The sequence below is a fragment of the Astatotilapia calliptera genome, chromosome 1 (assembly GCF_964374335.1).
Source record: "Astatotilapia calliptera chromosome 1, fAstCal68.1, whole genome shotgun sequence".
NCBI lineage: Eukaryota > Metazoa > Chordata > Actinopteri > Cichliformes > Cichlidae > Astatotilapia > Astatotilapia calliptera.
In genome coordinates, this window is record NC_137422.1 from 40,190,877 (window position 1) to 40,214,213 (window position 23,337).

Here is a 23,337-nt window from a genome sequence, read left to right on the forward strand (position 1 = left end):
AACGTCGGTCATAACCAGAGCATCCGGTCCTGGAGCCGGAGATATACGACAGGAAGTGAGGAAGAGCAGCCGCATTCATGCTGAGGATGAGGGCGTGCAGGTAAATGGAGAACTCGGGTCCAGACAGCCTCCTGCGGTGCTTTTGTCTGCTATCGATCCAGACAGAGGTACACGCGGGATTAATGCCCGAGGGCTGTTAAAGGACCCGGCAAAGAAAGCGATCGATGGACTGGAGAGCGGCCCCTCGCTGCCGACCTGAGCAGGTTTAGAGAGGGCCCCCCGGCCCCATTTAACACAATGCACACCAAGGTCCACAAATAGACCCAGACAGACACAACACGAGCCGAGCCAGACTGGGAGCCGGGACAGGAAGTGGCTCTCCCCCTGTGCGTTTTAACGTCTGCTGTCAGAGGAATTATCACGAAGGAATTCCCAGTGATGTGCTTTTCCTCCGGGCTTTGTTAGCAGCAGCCTGGGAATGAATAACAGGCGGGATTGAAGGGAAAGGAGGAGAAAGAGAGGCCAGGCAAAGAAAGTCCTCCCACCTCTCTCCCTCTGATCCCAGCGGGACTTTTATCTGAGCTCACGTGTGGACGATGAATGTGAAAGACTCCATCTGCTGCTGGTCACTGCTTGTTACAGATGCTGCTTTAATCCACAGATGGAAACCTTCACATCATGCTTTTACTAAAATACTATATTTGTAAGAATCCAACACACCTGAGTCTCACGATGACGGTGACGCAGCCTCATTGGTGTAAATCACAAAGATCTGTGGCCCTTATGATTATTTGTACTTGACAATAACAGTTTGTTCTTGTATGAACCTCCTTCAAAGCCCTGCGGTCGCCTTCAGTCTGAGCGGTGTTTGCACAAATCAGTCAAATCAAAACTAATTTCATAAAAGAAATCCACCCAGCGGCTGCTAGCTTTAAAAACAGGAAAGAGAAAATGGAGTAAATTCATCGAGAGACAGTTTTCTTCTTTTTGCGCATCACAGAAACCACATTTCCTGTTGTTCACCAAATTCAAATGAATCCACACTTTGGATTTGAAGCCATAGGCGAGGTTTACATTAAGACTGAGCTGCTACTGGGCCACTAAAATCAAGAGGAAAAGACGTGAGCGACAGATGCACATGTGTTGATATTATTTTATGTGAAGAGGATACCTTTTTAAATCTGAGAGCTGTCTATGATGGGTGAAAACCCCACAAACTTCAGCAGTGGTGTTTTCCAGATTTAGATGAACGTTTTGGTGAAGTCAGCAGGTGTGACATCGCTGCTCTGATTGCTTCACATCTCGGCTGTTAGGAATTTATCCATGTTTGGGAAAACCAAGTGAAGAAACCTAAGTGTGCGTCAAACTCATTTCGCAGCGCTGTGATCTGATGTGGCACCGCTGAAACCTTCTGTCAGTGTACAAATGTCTGAGCTATCTGAATATGAGAGACAGTCTCACTTTCTCTACACGATACAGCGAAGCTGATGCTGCTGTTGTACAGAAAGACATCTGTCAGCAGGACTCTTTGGGCCTGAACTTAGGAAGTAAATGTATAAGATACAGAAATCTGTAACTTAATTACTGTGGTGCTTATTCTGGCCCACGGGCCTGATATTTAACACCTCTCCTGTAGTTGAACCTGTGGGTACCTCTGTGTCCAGGTGTGGAGGCCTAGCTCCACCCACCACACTACCTGCCGGTGGCTGATGCCCTCAGCCGTCGGCGTTCGGGGCCCGGCACTCGGGCGCGTGCCCGGCTCACTCCCAGCGGCTGCTTGGCAGGCCTGGCGCCCACGGCCGTGTCGGGCTCCTTCGTGGGGTGGGGTTCCCTCAGGCCTCTGGGACCGTGGCTCGGCCCGCTCTGGTGCGACTGGCGGGGCCTGCGGGCTCGTCACTGTGGCCTCTGTGGCTTCTGCACCGTGGTTGCTGGGTGACCCCACGTCTGTGTGGTTGTCTCTGTATCGTGTTGTTCTCAGGTTGTTTTCTCTTCTTTTAACAGGTGATCAGATTTTCTCAGTGTCTTCTTCCACTGTCCTTCCTCTGTTTTCTTTCTCCCTTTCTTTCTGTATAGTGGTCTGTCCAACTTGTAATAACTTTAAATAAAATTAAATTAATAAACAATGATAATATAGATCAATCAAGTGGAACAACCCTAACCGTACGCATTGGCACATTTTGTGAAAAAACAAATCCGTTGGCCATCTTTCCTGGCCTTCAGAGAACCTGTGGGAGGAGCTACTTTTACCTTTGAAGCCAAAAATCCCATTTAAAATCTTCTGCCTTTGTTTTTACTTTGTTCCTCCTGCACACGTCTGCAGAGAAGCAGCTTGGCTGAGTGAGCTGTATGCAATAAGAAACGTGTGTCTGTCAGGTGTAGGCGGGGTTCAGGTGTTCTCGCGAGGATTTGATTTGAATTCTGCTGAGGCTGAGTCAACATTTCGGAGCGCTCGTGTCAGAAATAGAAAGTGCGGAGCTCTGAGGAGGGACTCCTGGGACCGTTTGAAGTACAGACAGGGGGTCGGGGAGCGTTTTATCTCGGGGACGTGACGGTTTGATGCTCGCAGACCTTTCAAGGAGCTTTTTTTAAAACACAGATAAGAGGATTGGCGAGTGGCTCGAGAGGAGCCGTCAAAACAGGCCGAGAGACAAAAGCTCCACAGACCGAGCTGTGGCCGCCCGGAGGCTCGTCTGTACACCACTTTTTGCTCGTCGTGTTTCCAGACACAAACGTCTTTGCGACTTTCTGTGTGTGACGGTCATGCATGACACACGCGTGTTCTTCTGCACTAGTCATCTTTCAAAAAAAGGGGCGTCTCCATTAAAGGAAGAGCCCGCCAGCTTTTAGAGGCCTAATCTGTGAAGAATGCTCTATCAGCGCACTATCAGCAGCTCCTCCAGCAGAGGAAGGCTGATGTATCTCGGGTTTTAAATGGATCCTGAGGACAAGAGAGGACCGAGCGCGCCAAGTGACTCGTGTCAAGTGGACATCCTTATCTCCCAAAGATGGGCGACTCTCTCTCTCTCTCTGGAAGGCAGCGGCGGCGAGCGCTCAGGCTCAGAGCAGCTGCAGGTTCAGAGAAGGACGGAGCTTCTTGATTTTAGCGTCCTGGCTGCTCTGTCATAAACAAACCGCGCGGCCCACATCGAGTCTGCGTTGGGGAGCTCTCAGGAGGTGGACCGCTCTGGAGCAGACTGCTCCACTCCAGGCAGCTTGTCCCTCCTCGCGGCCGCCGGCAGCCGGGGGCCACCATGACGGAGTGGACTCTGCTCAAGCGCCTCCTGGACGCCGTACACCAGCACTCCACCATGATTGGCCGGCTGTGGCTCACCGTCATGGTCATCTTCCGGCTCCTGATCGTCGCCGTGGCCACCGAGGACGTGTACGCCGACGAGCAGGAGATGTTTGTGTGCAACACGCTGCAGCCGGGCTGTTCCACCGTCTGCTACGACGCCTTCGCGCCCATCTCCCAGCCTCGCTTCTGGGTGTTCCACATCATCAGTGTGTCCACGCCATCGCTCTGCTTCATCATCTACACGTGGCACAACCTGTCCAAGCACAACGCCACCCAAAGGTTGGGGCAGGGGGCGGCCGACGCGCCGGGGCAGGGAGGCCGGGACGGCGGGCGAGAGGCCTATGATCGGAGCTGCGACTCAGACAGCTGCTCCATCCAGTCCCATAAGCACCTGGGGCACAGCCTGGCGAATGTGCTGGAGGGCATCGCCGCCAAGGACCTCCAGAGGCTGGACCCCAAAACCTTGAGCCAGGCCCGAGCCTGCACCTTCAGGGAGGGGGGCACAGAGGCTCATGCGGGCTCCGGAGGGGTTTTGTCCAAATGTTACATCTTCCACGTGTGCCTACGGGCTGTCCTGGAGGTGGGCTTCGTCCTGGCTCAGTGGAAGCTGTTTGGCTTCCAGGTGCCCGTCCACTTCCTGTGCACCTCGTCTCCCTGCAGCCAGCCGGTGGACTGCTACGTCTCCAGGCCCACGGAGAAGACCATCTTCCTGCTCTTCATGTTTTGTGTCGGGGTTTTCTGCATCCTGCTCAACCTGCTCGAGCTCAACCACCTGGGCTGGAAGAAGATCCGCCGGGCAGTGCGGCTGCAGGAGCACGGGTCCTGGGGAGCATACGAGACCTTCCTTCCAGACAGCCCCTCCTTCACATCCTCTTTAGGCTTCAGGGACGTGACCAGCACCACCTCGCTGCCCACCCTGAACCTGGTGGTGGGTCACCAGCCGGACTGGACCTGTGCGGTGGACTGTGGCAGGATGAGGGAGCCGGAGGAGGTCCGAGAGAAAAGACCGGAGCCCCTAAGGAGAGAGGACTCCCATAAAGGAGAGAGGCAGCCTTTGAAGAGCAAGAGGGAGATCAGTGGGTCCAAACACAGGAGTGCCGAGGTCTGGATTTAGTCTCCATGACACCGCTGTCTTTATTTATGCCGACCCATGGAGCTCACCAAAAAAACCACCTGGATCACCTCCTCATGTGTGGAGCAGAGACTCATCTTACGCTGTGATGAGGGACGGGACCAGTGAAGCTGCATTTTAAAGTTGTAGTACATCACTGCTCAGACTGTCCTGTAATTATCAGTTTAGATTAGAAGTCTGTGCACATTTATCAAATATGTCATGCTGACCAAAGTCCTGCACAAAAGACACAAATGGATAAAAATAAATATGAACTACAGAAAATAAATAAAATGCATTAAGCTGCTAAACGTCAGGGCAGACACACTAATCCTAAGTGAACAGGTCCGACTCTGAATACCAAGAAAAATAAGGGTTGTTTCTTACAAATATTCTGATTGAGTCATATCTGGATGTAAAGTTTGAACCTGATGTTGAAATAATTTTGTGTATAAACAGAACAGACTGAACAAAGAAAGAAAACACGTGAACGCTGCCTCGATATTTACTCCTCATTTATTTACGCAATATATTTTTGGAATATATTCATTTACAACATCTATAAAACACCTTTTACATAAATTATGCTACTGAAAAACTAAAACACAGAACTGTGACGTTTCCTGTGCAGGGAAGAGGTTTGCAGACTGAACACTGAGACTGCAAAGGCAAACGGAGGCGCGGGGTGGAGAGAGCGGTTTGTTTTAGTGTATCAAAGAGTCAGTTATTCTCACTGTGGGAGTGTGAGGAAGGCCCATCGTGGGTCTGCAGCCTGTAAACAAAACCAAACATCTGGGTGTTTTTATGATAAATGCATTTAAAAAAACCTCCCGTGGCAGGGGTGTGGTCTCTGTGGCAGGGGTGTGGTCTCTGGCCTGCTGCAGTGGAGGGGCGGTGCCAGGACGTGAGAGGGGACAGGTGAAATATGATGGCGCTAATGACCCTCCCCCCTTTGTAGTGATGGAGGCGTGGGGAGAAGTGTGTAGTGGAGGAAGCCGTGTAGAGAGGTCCGGGCGACAAGAAGCTGGAAAGAGTGCTTGTGGTGAAAAATAAAGCTGGGGGGGTCCGCTCATTTCACAACTCCTCTCTTGTTTGTGGAGGACGTCCTCTGTGTAGGTAAGAGCTCCCCGCTCCCCCAAACTCATAATTAACTGCAAATAAAAAAATCCTCATACATCTAAGCTAACAGTAAGAGTCCAGCACAGCTGGTCGAGCTGATCCAAACACGACGGAGCCGAATCAGGTTTGGATCAAAGACGCAGCCGAGCGTCTGCGATTGGACCACAGTAAAAAACTACAATAACACCAAAAACAGGTGGAAGAACTCTGAGGTGGTCAAACCCTCCTCTCCGCTGGAGTAAAGAGTAAGCACGGTTTTACTGGGCTCAGTTCCTGTTTAACTTTCAAATTAAAAGCCTAAAATCACAGCTCATACAGTTTCCTCACGTTCAGCCACCTGCTGATTTGACCTCAGGCAGAAACAGACTGAAAAAGATGAACTAACAGAAGCGACGCGATCATCAGACCACAGCCAGATCACTCGATGTGGAAATAAACCTGCTCTGCTGTGACTGTTGACCTCTGATCAGAGCGTCTGGCGCCGTAAACCGAGACGTAATAAATCACGCGTAATCGTCCGACCTGAAGGTAAACTTTAATTTGAACTCCAGCCTACTCACAGGTAAGCTTCAGTTCATGTTCTGATGCTCTGACTCGTCTCGACAAATAAGGCCGCAATTAACAGAGTCGTGTGACGTCTGCACAGCTCGCACGCTGCTGACGAACACTTCTGACCCTGAAGCACCAACGCGATGTTTCCATAAACGTCACCGAGTGGTCGTTTAAAAAAGTCTTTTTTGTTTCTCTCTCAGTACGTCAATCACGTGTCGTTGGACTTTAATGATGCGAAGTTTTGAAACGTTGCTGTTCTCGGGCTAAGTCACGTGTCCAACTCTGGGTCTCTGACAGGCTGCTAGTCCATCACAAGCTGTCTCACAGACACCATCATCATCATCACACGCGTCCTTTAAAGCGGCGCACACGGAGCCGGGGCTGATCTACAGTGATGGGAAATAAAAACAGGAGCTTTCTTACAAAAATATGATCAAATAAGTGTGAAACTAAATAAAAAGCCAAAGAGAGGACGGCGTTTGTTGGTTTCCTTCTTATTTGGTGACTAAACAGACGGCAGCTGGTTAAAAGCCTCAGACTCATCCACTAAAACTAGGAGCTGGACGAGTTTCACAGACGTCTTCAGGTTGAAGATGAGAAACAGACACTTGCTTCAGTCTCACAGAACAGGACAAAGATCTGTGGTTATCTGCCTGTGATTGTGTGAAAAACTCAAAGTGCTGAAGAGGAGGAGGAAGGTGCGACGTGGAAGGCTAAAAAGCTTCAGTGCAGACGACAGCTCAAACATCAGCTTCAGGCTGTCGGACGAGGCGGCGTCCCCGATCCTGAGAACGAACCGTCAGAGCATGTAAACACAGAGAGACACATTCAGAGCGACGGCGTGCACGCGTGAAGACGGGTTTAAACACAGACCGGCCGTCGGAGCCGAGAGGGCAGCAGAATAACAGAAAGATCAAATCCAGTGGAGAAAACCAACACAGGCCAAACATTCAGCTTCACATTTGAAATACTCTGACTTACAGAAGGTGAAGTTTGGGTTTTTGGAGCTTGGGTCACCGTTTCTGTCCGTTAGGGTCACGCCTGTGCTAACCGCTGAGATCTGAGAGCGTGGCACGTGACCGGCACGTGACCGCCACCAAACCCCATCACAGAACGCAGAGTGAGGCGAGCAGGCGGTGCAGTGGGGACAGCGGGGATAAATGGTCACTATGATTTTGGTGCCGTGTGATTTTTCTATGTGCCGTGGCTCCAAAAGGGAAACACGACTGATCGCCTGACTGCTCGTGTTTCTGAAACCATTAAAACGTCTCCTGCTGTCCACGTCCCAGTCTCAGCGTAAAGCTGTAACCAAGGACAGAAACGACGCCGAAACTACAAAAGCAAAGAAACAAAGTGAAGTCAGGATGAAGTGGATGAGATTTGGGCCTCAAACAAAGTCACACAGACCAAACTCCACCCGCTCACGTCTCTCACATTAAAACCAGAACCTGGCCGAGCTCCATTTCAAAATAAAAGCACCTCCATCCTTGGATTGTGGGAATGTGGAGCGGCTCACTTCCTGTCTGATTCTGATTTGCAACACATCATTTTTGACACAACCAGGAAACATTGAAAGGTGACTTTTAGCAGAACTAGCGTGACCATAAAGTGAGGAAATGTTCGTAGTGGTCGGACGGCGGCGTCAGGATACCCGGCAGAGGCGGCGGTGCTGGACGGTGGGCGGAGCGACAGGTTGAGACCCCGTTAAAGGCTCGGGTTTCCGTTCAGGTTCTTAAATATCAACAGACGACAAAAGTAAAGGAGACGTTTAATCTGAAGTCGGCCGGGACGAAACAGCCGCGTCTGTGGTCCGAAACAGAATCCGCCGCACGCTCACGCCCGAGTCGGGCCGAGGAGAGTCTGCGGAGGCCCGGCGGTGGCGCTCTTCACTGAGGCAGGGGGACGATGACCTCCACGTAGTTGATGGGGAAGAAGCCGGACTCGCCGTTGATCATGCCCTCGTACCAGTTCTCGTCGATCTGGTTGGTGAGGATGATGATGTCGCCTTCTTTGAAGCCCAGCTCGCCCTCGTTCTCCGGCTCAAAGTCGTAGAGGGAGCGACAGCAGGGCTGATCCAAAACCTCCGGCTCTGCAGACAAAACAAAAACTTTATTTAAAAACCTCTGATGGACGGATGGGGCTCGTGACGCAGCGGCGAAATGAAAGCACAACGCTCTGATTTACCGCGAGTCTCTTTCCTTCTTCCTGATTCCTTCCCTCCTTCCTCTATTCTTCCTATTTCATTCCCTCCTTTATTCACTCTTCCTAATTCCTTCCTTCCTAGTACCCGGCAGCCCCTCCCTCAGCCCGGCTCCAGGCCCTGTACACCTGGTCTGAGCGAGGTTGCTGGGGTTGTGGACTCGTGTGTGTCCTCTGCTGGAGGGGTCTTGTTCACAGACCCCCCCAGCAGCACACAGACCCCCCCAGCATGGGTCGAGAGCTAAATGGATGAACAGAAACAATCAAATCTCTCAGTTTCAGCCTCTGATCTGCCATTTTTGGAATTTTGTCTTTAAAATAAGATTTAAAATTCATTATTTGCAAACAGTTTCATATTTTAAAAATTTATATCCCAGCTTTGTCTGAAACAGGGTTAAAGAGCAGGTTACTCATCCAGACAAAGACGGTAAGAAGACATCCAGTGGGTGACGTTTGCTCCGTGACAACACCGACAGACGAAGATCACGAGGAGAAAAATAACAAAATTCACCCACATCTCATGTTTGATCAGCTGAAAATTTACTGTCGTTTTGCTGGATATCAAAAACAAAATCCCGGGGCTGCCGCTCACAGATGCGGGCAGATGTGTGACGGCGTCGGCGTGCGTTACTCACGGTGAGCGTTGCCGTTGGTAGCGGGGGTGTCGGGCCATGACAGCTGCACAGATGATATGTGATCAGCTGGATGACATGTGGAGACAGATGGAGATGGCGATGAGCACAAAACAACAAAAACAATGAGAGGATCAGAGCACCGCTGTGGTGTCAGACTGCCACCAGCAGAGGGCAGCAGCGTTCCAACAACAGCTGCAGGAAAAGCTTCACGTCTACTCCTCGCTTCATCTGTTAGTCGTTTGGAGCTCGTCACTGTGTCAGAGTTTAAGGTGACAACGTGCAGCTGAGCTCAGGTTTTTAAATTAAACATAAATGGAGAGATAAACTTCCTGTGAACGTCACAGTTTCCATCTGTGTGCAGCAGAGCAGCGGTCAGGACGCCCAGAAACAGGTGAGACGTTCACTGTCAGTTTGTAAAAATGGAAACATTCCCACACGATGAACATGATGTGTGTGTGCATAAAGGAATACCTACTTTTCCCGTTCAGTGTGTGGCTGATCTGCGTATCTATAACAGCAGAAGAAGAACAGTGGGACTCAACGCAACGATGGAAACAAACTGAGACACACAGACGGACGCACAGACGGACGGCGTACCCGTGGACTTGAGCGAGGAGCTGTAGGACAGGCCGTTGTGCTGGTTGCTGTCGAGCGCCTCGATGCTGCTCCTGATCGACTTTGGCTTGAAGTCTCTCTTGGGCCGGCTGCTGGCCGAGGATATCCTGGAGGAGGAGAGAGAGAGGGAGGCGACTCGAATCAAAGCCGACATTTCCTCTCCGGCGGCAGACCGGACGCTCCGAGGGGAAACGGGCCCACAAACCTCAGATCTCAGCAAATTTCAGGGTTTATAAGCGCTCTTACTCGCTACTTCTACCTTACTGAGCGCGTGTTTAACGAGTGTTTTTAGCCTTTACTGATGGAAACATGGAGTAACAGGCTCTGACATTTCAGGAGGATAAAACTTCTGATGTCTGCGCAATCCGCCGACAGCGAGCGGCGGCCAAATCCAGACGCTTTCATCAAGAACAGAAGCTGAAGTGTGAAAAACACCTTCGGTGACAGACAAACTCAGTGAGCTCCCGCTTTAAAAACGCTGCTGACAGACCTGCTGTTCACAGCGTGAAACGACGTCCCGAAGAATGCCGCGAGCGCCGCGAACGCCACGCAGACACGAACCCCGATCGCAGCAGAGGAGAAGCGGCTCTCTTACCTCTTCTGCAGTTTCCCACTGAGCTCCTGCAGGATCTCACACGACTGCTGGTGGTACTCCAACGCCGCCTTGATCAGTGCTGACAGCTGGTTCACCTGCTCCACCTGGTGGCCACACACACACACACACACACGCACGCACACGCACGTTAAACGATAACGTCTCACGTGTGAAACCCTCCCCGTTACCCGCGTCTTCGCGTCTCTTACGTCGTTCTCCAGGAAGTTGAACATGCTCCTCTCAGCCAGCTCTTTGCTTTCGTCGAACTTCTCCACCGCCTGCCGGATCTCCTCGTCCGGGATCTTCCCCTGACGCTTCTTCTTGTAGTCAAAGTCTAATCTGCGGCCCTCCAGCTTCTTCAGGTGATGCTGCGAACACCAGCGGCAGAAACACGTCGACACGCACGTCACACTGTGTGTTTCTTTACAAAAACATTTCATTTAAAACCATCGTGAACAGATTTACTGAGCTGATGTGGAGGCGAAGTGATCAGGCGTGTGCAGGTGGAGGTCACGAGGCTAAACGCCACGAGCAGTGTATAAGAGGCGAGTGTACTGAGGATAACGTCGTCTAAAAACTCGAGTGTAAGAGTGAAATTCACGATCAGAAGAATGGCCCAAATATCTGATGTGACTCCGCCCACACACCTGAGAGTCCAGGTGCAGGTCAGAGGGTTAGCAGCTAGCATTAGCTCGGCACACGGAGAGGAGAAGCTGCAGGTTTGCTGCACAGCATCTCGCGCAGTAAAGCGGAGGTAGGATGATCTGTGCGTGCAGCGCCCCGACAGGCAGATTTCAAACCGTTTGCAAATTCGCTGCAGAAATTTCAGCGCGTGTTTCTGCTGCGCTGCAAACGGCGCCAGCGGTCAGAGAACCTCGCAGTCTCTCGTCTGTCTTTACCGTGATCTCTTTGAGGTCCTTGTCCTGTAGATTCTGCAGGGGGTCAATGAAGTTTTGTTTGACGTTTATGTCCAGAGAGTCCTTCACGTCTGCCATCTGCCTCATGGCCTCACCCACATCCACCAGAGCACATCCTGCAGGACAGAGAGAGGTGCCGCCTCCAATGAGCCGTTATCACAGTGATCTCAATAAAATCATCTACAAGGTACAAACTCCTCATTCAACACTGACACACGCAGCCGACTAACAGCAGCACAGAGGGGCGCAAACACAGGGACATGACGAGGGAGGAAATCTGTAGTTCTTTGCATCCTGACCTCACAGCGAGTGACCAGCTCAAAGGAGGGACGCTGCACACTCATTGGCCGGTGACTTGGTTTCAGACTCGGCTGCTTTCCGACTCTGACGGCCAGAATTTTAAAATGAACGTCAGGCTGCAATCGTACCGCCTCCTCTAACCTGAGGCCACGCCCCCTGCTGGCCATTATTACAAACGACACTTCTGCCTTGTATGACTGTGCACTGTAACCTGCACACAGTCCTGCAGGCTTTTGTCCGACATGCAGCGTTCTGCAGCAGACCGCCTGTTCAGCAACACCGAGCGTCACGCTGACACCTGACGTCATGAAGGAGGCAAAGCAGCATTCACAACATTGATGCTTTTAAACTTGTGGTGCACTGTGCAGATTTTATTACGGAGCAATCTTTGAAAACTGCTGCATCACTGTAACACTGACGCTCTGCATGCGTCTTGTACTAAGCAGCTGCGTCCATGTTAAATGTTGCAGTGAAAGGCCAAAGATGACCGTGCTCACGCCTCGGTGCCAGTGCAGGGTTTGCGCTGGCGCCGCCTGTAACGGCCTCTGTGCAGCTGTTAGAGGACCTGAGGCATCTGAGAGCTGGTACCAAACAAAGAGTCCTCTCCCAGCTCCTGGCCGTAGCGCAGCATGCAGTCGCCCAGCAGGCCTTCGGTCTGGGGGTAGCCAGTGGTCTTCACCTGCCCTCGGATCTTGGACATCGTGTTCAGCATGTTCAGTTTGGCTCGAGACGCTGGCGAGGAAACAAAGAATCAAACGCAGGTTTGAGTTTGTAGCACAGAAAGCTCAAAGAACAGCAAACATGGAGGTGTTTCGCACCTGGGTTAGGCTGGAGGTACTCTGTTGTTTTGGACAGGAGGTCAAGCACCGACTTGCTGGTCACCTCGATTTTCTGAAAAAAGGTTGCAGTTAAATGTCAGGATGACATCTGAAAGATTAAATTCAGCAAACGGTTCAGTTTGTTGTGAAATCGTACAATTCCTAAAGCTAACAAACGTTTTAACGGCGAGTTAAATAAAGCGGACGGCCCGAGTGAAGTGTTTCGTCAGCTGAAGATGACGAGACCTCCCAGTTCTGTCCCGAGCGTATGAGTGAAAGCGGTGAGCAGGCCGGCCGCAACCCTCGGCGTGTGCTGGACTCACCCGCTCCATCTCTAAGAAGTCTTCCTCCAGCTTCGTCCCCTCCGCCCCGCTGATCTTTTCACTGAGGAGCTGCACAGAGAGAGCACACAGAGTCACAGAGGCCTGAAGCGTCTTTATTTGTTAACATTTGTGCTTCTGAATGTGTTCAATAAAGTTTTCCCTGCTTGCATTCAAATTTCAACACATCTGAGTAAACCCGGCTCACGCTCCAGCCGTCGCTCCATTAATCACCGTTTAACGCCTCTGGGATTTATCCGAGGATGACATCATCCTCACAATCTGTCACTGTGGTGTTGGAAGAGACGCCGAAACACGGACCTCCTCCTGTGACGGTCATTTCAATTAGAAATGCAGATTTTACACACGTTTAACTTCGTTCCCACGCCGTGTGACATCTTTGTTTGAAGCAGGCTCACACAGCGCCGTATGTGACTCCATGTTTTCTGGGCTATAAAGAGCTCCACACGGACAGACTGACTTCACTCGCAGCCTGTGTGATGGACACTGGTAAACGTGCCGGGTTTACACAGGAAACACAGGAAACACGAGCATCGACCAATGGCTAACGAGCCGCAGTAACACTGTCGCCACTTCAAAGAAACTTTATTAGTGTGAGCATTTAGCTGGACAACAGTAACACACTGATCACTTACAGAGCACGTTTACATTATTCGTGATATAATGAAGGCCGGTGCCTTTCAAAATAAAAGTGCACATCACACAGTAAACTGCATCGACACTTGGAAGGTGGTGCTGAGCGATGACACTCTAAAGTAAAAAGGTGTAAAGCAGACCGCTGAGAGTAACTTAATTACATTTACTCGTTACTGTCAGAGGCTCTGATTGGCTGACGGTTTGGTTGGAGTTGCCGGGCGCTCACACAGCAGTAACAGCAGCGCGGACGCCGTTTAAAGAGGATAAAAATTCTCTGAACACAAAGTAAAGCTCTCAGATTTGGGGCAGTGGGCCAGTCAGACCTGCGACTGCAGCCTGAGCTGAAATCTGACCCATATCTGTGTTTATTTAGGGATCAATAAACTTTAAGGTCAGTCTGATTCATGCTTCTGCACGCTGATCCCAGGTCTGTTTGGCCTTTTTAATCCTCTGCTTATAAAAACTAAACAGCATGTTTAAGACACGCTGAGCTGAACCAGAAGCTAATGTGCAATAAAAACATGCAGGGTGGGGGGTACTGTGGAGGGACGGACACGCCAGCAAAACATTGAAAACGTTACGTGGTGACTGCAGCCTTTTATTCACGACATGAATTGAAACTACGAGGTCTTCCTGTAACAGCAGCTCAGTAAAAACTACCTGCAGGCTGAGTTCAGAGCCTGGAGATCACACAGCAACCTGCAGCTCTGCTAACCTGAGAACTGCCAGGAGACACGACACGAGACTTTCAGGTTCAACCAGATGTGAGACGACGCGACGGGCGCCGAGCGGCAGGAAATCACGTCCACGAGGGGAAATTCAGGATTACTGAGGCAGACGGAGCGTGTCGTCCACCTCAGAGACGCTTCTACACGAGTACGATGACCACAAAGCAGCACCGCTACAGCTTCAACTGAGCATCAACATCAACTTCAACTGAGCATCAACCTTCAGACACGTGAAGTCCAAACATCTGCAGTTCCTCTGACGTCCAGCAGAGGCAGCAGTGAGTCAGCCCCACAGACTCCTGTTCAAACTTCACAGCATAATAAACATGTTTACAGCCGGATACACACACTGTTTGCTCTGTGTAGATAATTCTCCTTCATAACAGCTGCACGGCGGAGCATGTTCACCTGTAACTCACCTGTTGGACATATACAGGACACGCTCTATGCTCCACACTATCACAGATAGATTTTTCTGTTACAGCAGGAAATAAAGAGCAAACATCGTCGTGAGATCCATGAACAGCCCAGGACTGGACCATCAGCACTGTTACAGGTGCAGAAGAAACTAAACCTGATCGTACGTTAGCGCAGAACCTGAGACGATGCACCTGATACGCCGTCCTCTGGATCAGACGATGTTTGTTATGAGGTCAGACGTCTTAGGTGTAAAGAGCACAGGTGAGCCACGTTACACCCGGTAATAAAGGTGTGTCCCATCCACTCAGCGCTGTGTCATGTTCTCAGCTGTTGGACTCTCAGCGTCCTGCTGCTCATGTGATAAACCGATCATACGGCGCCGTTTACAGCCCACTGACAAATCACACAAACAGCTGTAAACGACAGCGGAGTGACGCCGTGGCGAGGCGTCATATCGGATGCAGCTTCTCCTTCAGGTAACTGAACGTCATCCAGTCAGTCAGTTACTCGTGGTGCTGATTTTACTGGATTAAGTACAAAGAATGAGATCAATACGAGGATCGATACAGGACATCCCGTCTTATCTCTGGTCCCTGTAGGCCGCCGCTGAACTGCAGCGAGGCACAGATCAGTGAGGGAAACCATTTTTAAAGCTTTGAGGACAGTAACATGGAATGGAACCAGTCAAAAGAAGGCAAACCAGTACAAACCAGTGCAGAGACATAGCTGCCTGTACTGGTGGACCACACTCCATGAACATCCCAGCAGCGCTGCAGCTAACAAAGTTTTCTGGCAGAACCCACCTGTGCATGATCTAATATTCACCTTCATAACTGCAGGCCTGCTTGTTAATATCACGTTACACGAGCTTTACCTGGTAACTCATCAGCCAGTTAGCCTGAAGATCTCGTTTAAATAAACGGGACGAGGCGAAGCGCTGGAAACGCCGCCGCCGACATTTGTCCCAAAACAAGTAGCCTTTCATCACAGCGTCATTAATGCTGAGCCTACGTCCTCCCGACCAACCTAAGACCTGTGAGCTGCACACCTGTCCAGCTGCACCCAGCTGTGCGATCACTTTTACCACAGCTGGTAAAAGTGTACAAACCCCTGAGAAAAGCCCAGAAAGGTTTTAGGGATGTTATCCACCTGATACTGAAACGTCAGGAAGTCCAGCTGCAGTGCAACTGCTCAGTTTCATAATAAACTCAGAGCTCTGATTGGCTGCACGCCGAGCTACGAGCCGACTGTGCCCGACAGCATTAGTGTCACCTTCAGTAGTTTAACGAACGCAGTCACAACACGATCGCTCGGCCAACCGTCGAGTCCAAACACTCCGCAGAGTGGGGTGTGTTTGTTTGTTTGTGTGTGTGTGTGCGCTTCAGGCTCGACTACAAGTGCTGCCGAGTAGCAGGAAAGATTCACCAAGTGGGTCAGAGCCTGGGTAAAATTAGCAGACTCAGAGAAATGAGCCCAATCTGACGGGCAGAGCCTTTCTAGGACAGAGGAGGGGGCGCTGAACAGGAAGGCTGAACGTCTCGCTGCAGACTCGCTGCACGCTCCGTCTAGATCATCACAGAAGCACAAGCACAGAGCTGGGGTCGGGACGTGGTTAGCCACGTGACCGGGACTTTTCCTAAAAACAAAGAATGATCAGTTCAACGTTCAGGTTTCTTTTCCGCACTTCCTGACGTGTATCTCCTGCTCCAGCGTTGGACGTTCCCATTGAACGTTTGAAGTTAATAATAATGAGCTCAGCGTATTTACAGTAATCCAAGCTCAGGCTACATTTTATTACAGGTTTTTATCCTTGGATCAGCACAGTCAGCACGGGTGAGCAGGATGGGGGTTAAATGACCCTCAATGAAAGTTTGTGTACGAGCAGACAAATGACATCACAAGGAGGTTTCTGTGGGACACCTTGACCCCGTGGGCTGTCACACGCCGAGCTTAAAGATGTGCTGCACGGTGAGGATGATGAGGGCAGAGACAGGAGAGTGAGACAAAGGCCTGCAGCAGCCTCGAGAGCACCAGGAGTTAAACTAAGACACTGTAACAAAAAGATGGATTAGTTTGAACTGTGACTTATACTAAGCTACGCTAACAAGTCTCCTTTAAAACATGTGCAAAAGATGCAGTTTTAAAGGCAACGTGTTATCATGAAGGACAACGTGGAAGTTCATCTGAATGTAAAGTGAAATGTAACTGTTTGTAAATGTAACCACGTGTAACTGTTTGTAAATGTAACCATGTGTAACTGTTTGTAAATGTAACCACGTGTAACTGTTTGTAAATGTAACCATGTGTAACTGTTTGTAAATGTAACCACGTGTAACTGTTTGTAAATGTAACCATGTGTAACTGTTTCCAAAGTAACGCAGCCTTTGGCAGCTGATGGATGTCAGAGGAGGAGACGGCACAAAGCCTGCAGGCCAGATGCATTAGCAGCAGGTTACAGGTGGCTAAGACAGACTTTTAATCCACGCAGACTCCACGTGAACCGACACATTAGAGCTGAAATGATCCCGAGCGCTGAACACGAGGCTCAGCAGTGAAAACCCGCCGACTCCCCGCACGCCGCCATCTTCATCAGGATGTTAACGTCTCCTCACAGATCAAAGCAGCAGCAGCTTTGCAGCATTTCTTTGATTGTGCAGCTCAGATTGCACGCACGCACACACACACACACGCCAAGCAATAACGCTGCAGCCAGAGCGCACACGTAAACATCAGCTTCCAGCCTCTGCGAGGGCGTCCGAGGCCTCGTATATTAACCTGTTGCATTCTCTTCAATTTTTATTGAATATTTCTGACTTTCCCAAAAGGAAAGGCCTAAAAATGAAGAAGTATGACTCTAAAAGCTCTTCAGAAGATCTTAAGTTGGGGCAAGAACACGCCCGACGTCTGAAAATCAAACCAAACTTTGGGGCATTTGTTTGCGTCTCTGAGCGTCTCCAGCACGTCCAAATGAAACACACCCAACAACATCCAGGAAGTCCAGGGAATGTTGTCTGTGCAGCCTCAGAGCAGCGACGGCCTCTGTGAGACGGCGGTCCTACCCGTTGTCCCACCTCAACTTCAATAAATGCAGAGAATAAATGTTCATGTGACAGCTCTACACACTGAACAAAGACACACTCATCTTAAAGGAAGTAGAGTTCGCTGGGTCGTTAAGTATTCATTAAACTTAATTTAATCTTCAGGTCCAAAACTTTTCTCTCTTTTTCCCCTGAAACTAAAAACTAGTTTTTGTTTTAACCTCTTGGAAAAGATCTGACTTCAGATTTTAAGGTTAATCAAAAGCGTCCGGAGGTTAATTAAACGCTTTAACACTCGTCCGCACCGACGCGCGCTCCCGTCCCCGCTCGGCGTTTCGCTCGGCCTCACAGCGTGACGGATCGTGTCGGAAAGTTTGTCTGGAGGAGTGGAGAAACAGGAAGGCGAGCTCAGCTGGGTTGTTGTGCGTTTGTGAGTCAGCGTCACGCTCTGAGCTGAGGTGTGTTATTAACGACGGGGAGAGAGTGACACCGGTCAAACCACGGCGCCCGCCGGAGCGAGCAGCAGATTCCCGTCAAAACAAAGAGGAATCTCTCGCGACGCTGAGTCACCGGCCTCCGCACGCACACAGGAATTCAGCTGTGTGTGCTTTGTGTGTGTTTGCAGGAACGTATTGTTTCAGCGAGCTCCCAGAGCACAGAGCTGAGCTGGAGGGGACGCTTCACTGCTGTTCACACCATCAACAAGCTGATAGGTTGATGCGATTACAGGCCGGAGGTCAGTACTCGCTTTGTCCTGCTAACAAAGCTGTGACTTGGTCCTCAGACGCTCCTGCACGTCTGCGTGAAGCTTGGTCGGTGTTTCCCCACACGGAGAGCGTCGTGTACACGAACAACGCCACTGATAAACTTCACGCCTCCGGCGACGCTCGCATCACTCGGGCTTTCAGCACATTTGTTCTGCTCAGGCCGGAGCCGCTTCTCCACCCGCTGCAGCTGTTGGAAACAGCGACCCAGAGACTTTGTGGAGAAGCAGCCGACTGACATCAAGAACCAGGGAGCTGACCAGAGGCCTGCAGGGAAACAGGAGAGAGGAAGCAGACCGGAGCAAAGTGACCGCCTCGCTGCGTGCAGGAGGCAAAACGAAACAAAGCAGGATGACGACCCCAGGCTGCGCCCGATGCGTCCATCAGAGTGTACGCGCGACAGTCAGACATCGTTTAAAGGAAAAAGCGACCTGTTAGAGACACAACACAGTCAGAGCACGCAAGGAAGAAAAAAGACGAATCAGCAGCCTCAGGAGGCTTTCAACAACCTCCCACTAACAATGTGGAAAAGGTCACGTCAACCTCACCACGTCTTAGGTCAACCTGACCTGTTCCTGCTCTCTGATTGGCTCTCTGTTGTGTCTGCTGCTAAGCGAGCCTTTACCAATACTCAGCTAATCAGCAGAGTCAAAAATAAGAAACCTCCTTTGCTTTGTGGAAACGCTTCCTGTGACCTTAATGAAAACCACCGTGAGGTCAAAGCTGAATTCATAAGACCGAACTTACACTCGAGGACTTTGAGCGTCAGTGTTGAGCAATAATCTGACTGCGCCATAAAAGAGCGCACACACTCTGCAGACCTACGACTGGATTTATCATCAAAGCAGCGCTGCCGTCACCCTGGACACGCTAAACTTACACACGCACACGCATCACAGCTGTGAGAAAATCTTTGGTCTGAGTGTGAAGAGCAACTTTATCATGACTGCACGCAGGAGTAACACAGCGCCCACGAAGCTGTGTTTAAGGCCCAGCTGACTGATCAACACTCGCCAGTGTCATTATTTTATATTTAAGCAGCCTTTACTCTACAGAGTGAGTGTGAGCTGCAGAGAATGCAACCACAGCGTTCACAGTCAGGTGTGTGTGTGCGCGCACGCCGTGGGTGGAGCTTTCCTCATGCGTTCAGCAGGAAGGAAGCAGCAGCCTTGCAGTCATTGTGCTGCGTTTCCCGTCACTTCTGTTTCTGAGCCCGACCTACAAACAGCGGCTCAGTTTCAGGGAATCAAACAGAAACGAGTTAACGAGGTCGTCTCCTAGAAAACAGACGCGAGAGGATTTACGAGAAAATAAAATACGTTAGACAGGACGGCGTGAAACTACTGGATTAATCCCCCGTGGTTACAGGGACACGCGTCGACTGCTGATGGTCACGTCTAATGTCATTATGGTTCCTTCAGTCAGACACATCGCCTCACATACTTCCTGTCAGGTCTGCTGACCACGCTGGGCCTTCAGAGCAGAAACTTGTGATACAGTTTCAACCCCTCCCCCTTTAGGCCAGCTTCATTCTGATTGGCTGTGGGGTTTTGTGTTCACAGACCAAGCTGAATGACCTTCGAACATCACTGGATGTCATCATAAGTCAGGCGTACCTTCAAGTTCTGACAAGTGAAGTCAAACAATGCACAGGTGTCTTAAACCTGCATTATTGCTAATATCCAGCAGGGGGCGACTCTTATATCTGTTAAAGCAGTGCAGAAAAGAGCGTGCTGCTCACCTGCTCTGTGAGCCGAGTAAACACTCTTCTGATGAGCTCGAGTTCAAATTTCAACCCTTATTAAACAACATTTTAGTTTATGGATCACATGGTTACAGAAAAATGTCAATTTCTACTTGTTCGTGTTTTATTTCTCATCTCTCCGACAGTGACACAGTCCCCGCCTCCCTGCAGGCACGTCGCTCTGCTCGTTTTGGTTCTTGATGTTAATCAGCTGCTTCTCCAGAAAATTCCCGCCTCCTCCTCCTCTGCCTCCTCCTGCAGCTGGATGGGTTTTCTAACGAGAACCTGCAGCAGGTGGAGACCTCCATCATGAAGCTGGAGTCACAGATGCAGAGTACGGAGGAGATGGAGTCCGTCTGTGGGCTGCGAGACTCGCTGCAGAGGCAGCTGATTACACCGATCACTTATTTGTCACAAACAAATCTGACTCTTGCAGAGAAGCTTTTCTGTCTTCACTTGTTAACTTGAGTTAATAAGTGCGCAGCGACAATGCACTCTGCGTCTTCCATGAATCATTAAGGTCAGATAACACGACCGAGAGACGTCATGAGAAAATATTCGATTTAAAACATCTCAGGGTCAAAGGTCAGGGAGATGAACAAGTGAACTAGTGATAAAGTGCTGCAGTGTGGGCTGTGCCGGTGCACGTGTGTTTGTTTGACCTTCTTCACAAAATCATTTAGTTTTAAATGACTCCCCGTGTCTTTGAGGAAACGTCTCCATCGGGTGAGTCAGAAGCTAATCTGGTCGGGAGATTTCAGGCCACCTCTCTGATAACTCCTGCAAAGGTTGTCAGAGCGACAAACATCAGCTGCTGTTTTTACAGTCGTCTGGTTCGTGTGGAGCGCCGGCAGCTCCGTCTGCCTGCGTTAACTTCCAGGAGTCACAGTTTTAAACAGAGGTGGTCTGACCATCGGGCCGAGGTTAGGCCGTTTTCCACTTTCAACAAACTCACAATAAAATAATTAAAATGTGCTAACTGGGCTCTGAGAAACTCAAAAGCCCGTCTGCTGAAGCTGCAGGGCCACGATCAAGCTTCACGTCACAGGTGAGAACCAGTCAGTTTCCCAGTTAAGCCACCAACGTTTAATTAAGCCCCAGTTACACTGAAGGTAACGTCTGCAGCTAACAGAGTCTGAGTGAGTTTCTCCAGCATGGACGAGCGTCCTGCAGAGACCACCGCAAAACAACGATCTCATCTGCACCATCACTCAGCAGAAGACCACAAGAGCCGATGCATGAAACCAGTATAAATGTTTGCACCACTGTGCTGATGTCACCATTTGCCAACCGCGGCTTCAGGTCCATCAGGCGAACGCATCAGTTCAGCCACACAAACTCGTTTTCATCACGAGATCAAAGGTTATTACAAAAGAAACTAAAATGAAAAGCAATTCAAACAAAACGATTGTTACACAGCAGTAACAACAGTAACAACCTGACACCTTCAAAACTTAAAAACATCAAAGCTCCACTGCAGATAAACAGGATATTATAACAGGCCAGCGTTCCTTCAATGAAAACCACCAGACTGGAATCGTCTGCAGGTTTTTCTGGCTCCACATCTTCGTCTGCTCGGCGAGTCGCACACATGTACGACTGCTCTGAGCGCAGCTGAAGCACCGAGACTGTTGCCCTGTTTGACAGAAACCTGCATCCTTTGCTATCCCGATGAACAAAATAAAACCTGGTTAAAATGACACTCAGCAGGAAACGGCGTGCTGTGCTAGAACCGGGTGTTTCCTCGGGGGATCAAACAGAAGCCAGTGTAACGTTTCACCTTTTGGGAAATCTTTGCATCATAAACCTTCTGCTGCTCGGCTGGAGGACTCTCGCCTCGCACTGCCAACATAAACCGGCTGATTTACGTCACAGGGAAGCAGCAGTGATGATGATAATGATGAGCTGCTGAAATGTTAATGAGCCAGACCGCCAGGCGACCGGGGCTCGGTCCTCCATCACCGATCATTAAAGATGGATGGGCTCGGCGCAGCGAGCTGTCAGCTGCATCTCTGAGCAGCGGCATCTTGTTCCTGCTGCAGGTGGCGAGCGAACGCAGCAGGTTAGCGTAAGAACAAACTGCAGCTGCAGACAGACCAGGTCGTTGAGGCTGCGGGCGTGCAGCGAGGCCTCCACCAGACCCGGAATCAAGACCCCCGCTCACACCTGAGATCGTTTCACCTCCGCTCTGCTGACATCAATGCTTCTTAAGTTATTCCAAAATGTATTTTTAAAAGAACACGAAACAACGATTTCTGTGCAGTTAGATTTCATTGCTTTCCTGTCGTTTCAGTGCCCGCTGAGGTTTGACTCACCTCACATTCAGCCATTTATAACTAAAGTTCAAGAAAACAGCGAGAGTCTCGCTTTCCAAACTCTGTGAGTGAGAATGACTTCAGCACTAAAGCTGCGCGTCAAAGTCAAAACTGCAAGAGCAACAATGCCTTTGACAAACTCTCTGATGGATGAAAGCAAGAAAAGCATCTGCATAAAAACTAGAATATTACAAGACAAAAATACTTAATATACCAGGATGTAATGTGTCGACATTCAGTCAGGATCCTGGAGTCGATCCTCGCTGTCACTGGAGGAGAGGTGGGCTACACCTGGACGTAAACCTCGTAAAGCGTGCTAAAGAACAGAAACAGTCTTCTCTGGACTCCCATCCAATCACAGGTAATCGATCGTCGGGGGGGCGGGGTGTTAATGTGCGATCACACCATGTGGCCCAAACACAAACACAACAGTCCTGTGACAGAGTTCATTTCCATCCTCCGGCGTGAAGAGAAAGTATCGCAGGCTTTACAGCATCCAATCATTCAGCCTTTCAGGATCAGACAGTATAACCTGAATTTAACACACAAGCTACAAACTGTCCTCACAAAGCACTGGTGATGAACATCACTGATCCCAAAGGTCATTGTTCATTGGACAACGCTGGGAAAGACGCAGCGCTTGGGCGAAATGGAGGCGATGCTCTGCAGCCCTAAGCTGCCTGAGACGATGAAATCGTACGTGAGCTGGATCAGACTAAAGACCTGTCAGCTTGAAAGTAGAGGTTGGGCTAAAAATCCCCAAACAAGCCTCGCTCTGATGAAGACAGGCAGTGTCATGGCTCTCGTTTGGTTTCAGCGTGTGAGACGACAACAGTGTTAAAACGTCACGGATGGCGAGCTCCACCTGTTCAGCGACTGCACGGCAAAGAGAGCAGCAGATGAGGAAAACCACAGCTGTGACTGAGTGACAGACTGGGGCAGATCGCGATCCCGACACACCGCAAACCCACATCGCGCTCAGTTCACACAGCTCGTCTTTATTGAGCCGCTGAGACACGACCGGTCTGTTTACCTCGAGCTTCAACCAGAAAAATCACCCAAAGGTTACAGACTAAATAAAGACGCCTGCGGTTTCAAGTAGATGACATCATTGTCACTATTTGTCTTTAAAAGACGTTCTGGTGAAGTCTGTCCTGTCTGCTGTGGACCTTTAAAGATCCACATCCACTGCCTG

General features: G+C 50.1%; 2 protein-coding genes across 7 annotated transcripts in view; one reads left to right on the top strand and one right to left on the bottom strand.

Moving 5' to 3' along the window:
• The first annotated feature begins 3,081 nt into the window (after nucleotides 1-3,081).
• gjd6 (gap junction protein delta 6) lies at nucleotides 3,082-4,868 on the top strand. The gene has a single exon (XM_026174175.2). It carries the CDS (start codon nucleotides 3,252-3,254, stop codon nucleotides 4,407-4,409), a length of 1,158 nt encoding a protein of 385 aa, XP_026029960.1. The 5' UTR covers nucleotides 3,082-3,251; the 3' UTR covers nucleotides 4,410-4,868.
• A 36-nt stretch (nucleotides 4,869-4,904) lies between these two features.
• The window catches only part of sh3gl3a (SH3-domain GRB2-like 3a), a 32,192-nt gene continuing 13,759 nt past the window's right edge, over nucleotides 4,905-23,337 (bottom strand). For 3 of the 6 annotated variants that reach the window (XM_080300909.1, XM_080300907.1, XM_026177014.2), the window contains 10 exons: nucleotides 12,480-12,548; nucleotides 12,157-12,229; nucleotides 11,927-12,070; nucleotides 11,021-11,154; nucleotides 10,331-10,489; nucleotides 10,122-10,225; nucleotides 9,509-9,633; nucleotides 9,387-9,419; nucleotides 8,912-8,977; nucleotides 4,905-8,166 (listed from right to left, as the gene is read on the bottom strand). In XM_080300909.1, the coding sequence (XP_080157035.1) occupies nucleotides 7,964-8,166; nucleotides 8,912-8,977; nucleotides 9,387-9,419; nucleotides 9,509-9,633; nucleotides 10,122-10,225; nucleotides 10,331-10,489; nucleotides 11,021-11,154; nucleotides 11,927-12,070; nucleotides 12,157-12,229; nucleotides 12,480-12,548 (1,110 nt within the window). In that variant the 3' untranslated portion in view covers nucleotides 4,905-7,963. The remainder of the gene's footprint in view (nucleotides 8,167-8,911; nucleotides 8,978-9,386; nucleotides 9,420-9,508; nucleotides 9,634-10,121; nucleotides 10,226-10,330; nucleotides 10,490-11,020; nucleotides 11,155-11,926; nucleotides 12,071-12,156; nucleotides 12,230-12,479; nucleotides 12,549-23,337) is intronic. The other 3 variants (XM_080300914.1, XM_080300917.1, XM_080300920.1) reach the window with 3 other exon arrangements.

Coding starts and splice junctions, on each gene's coding strand:
- gjd6 (XM_026174175.2), top strand. CDS start 3,252: ATGACGGAGTGGACTCTGCTCAAGCGCCTCCTGGACGCCGTACACCAG.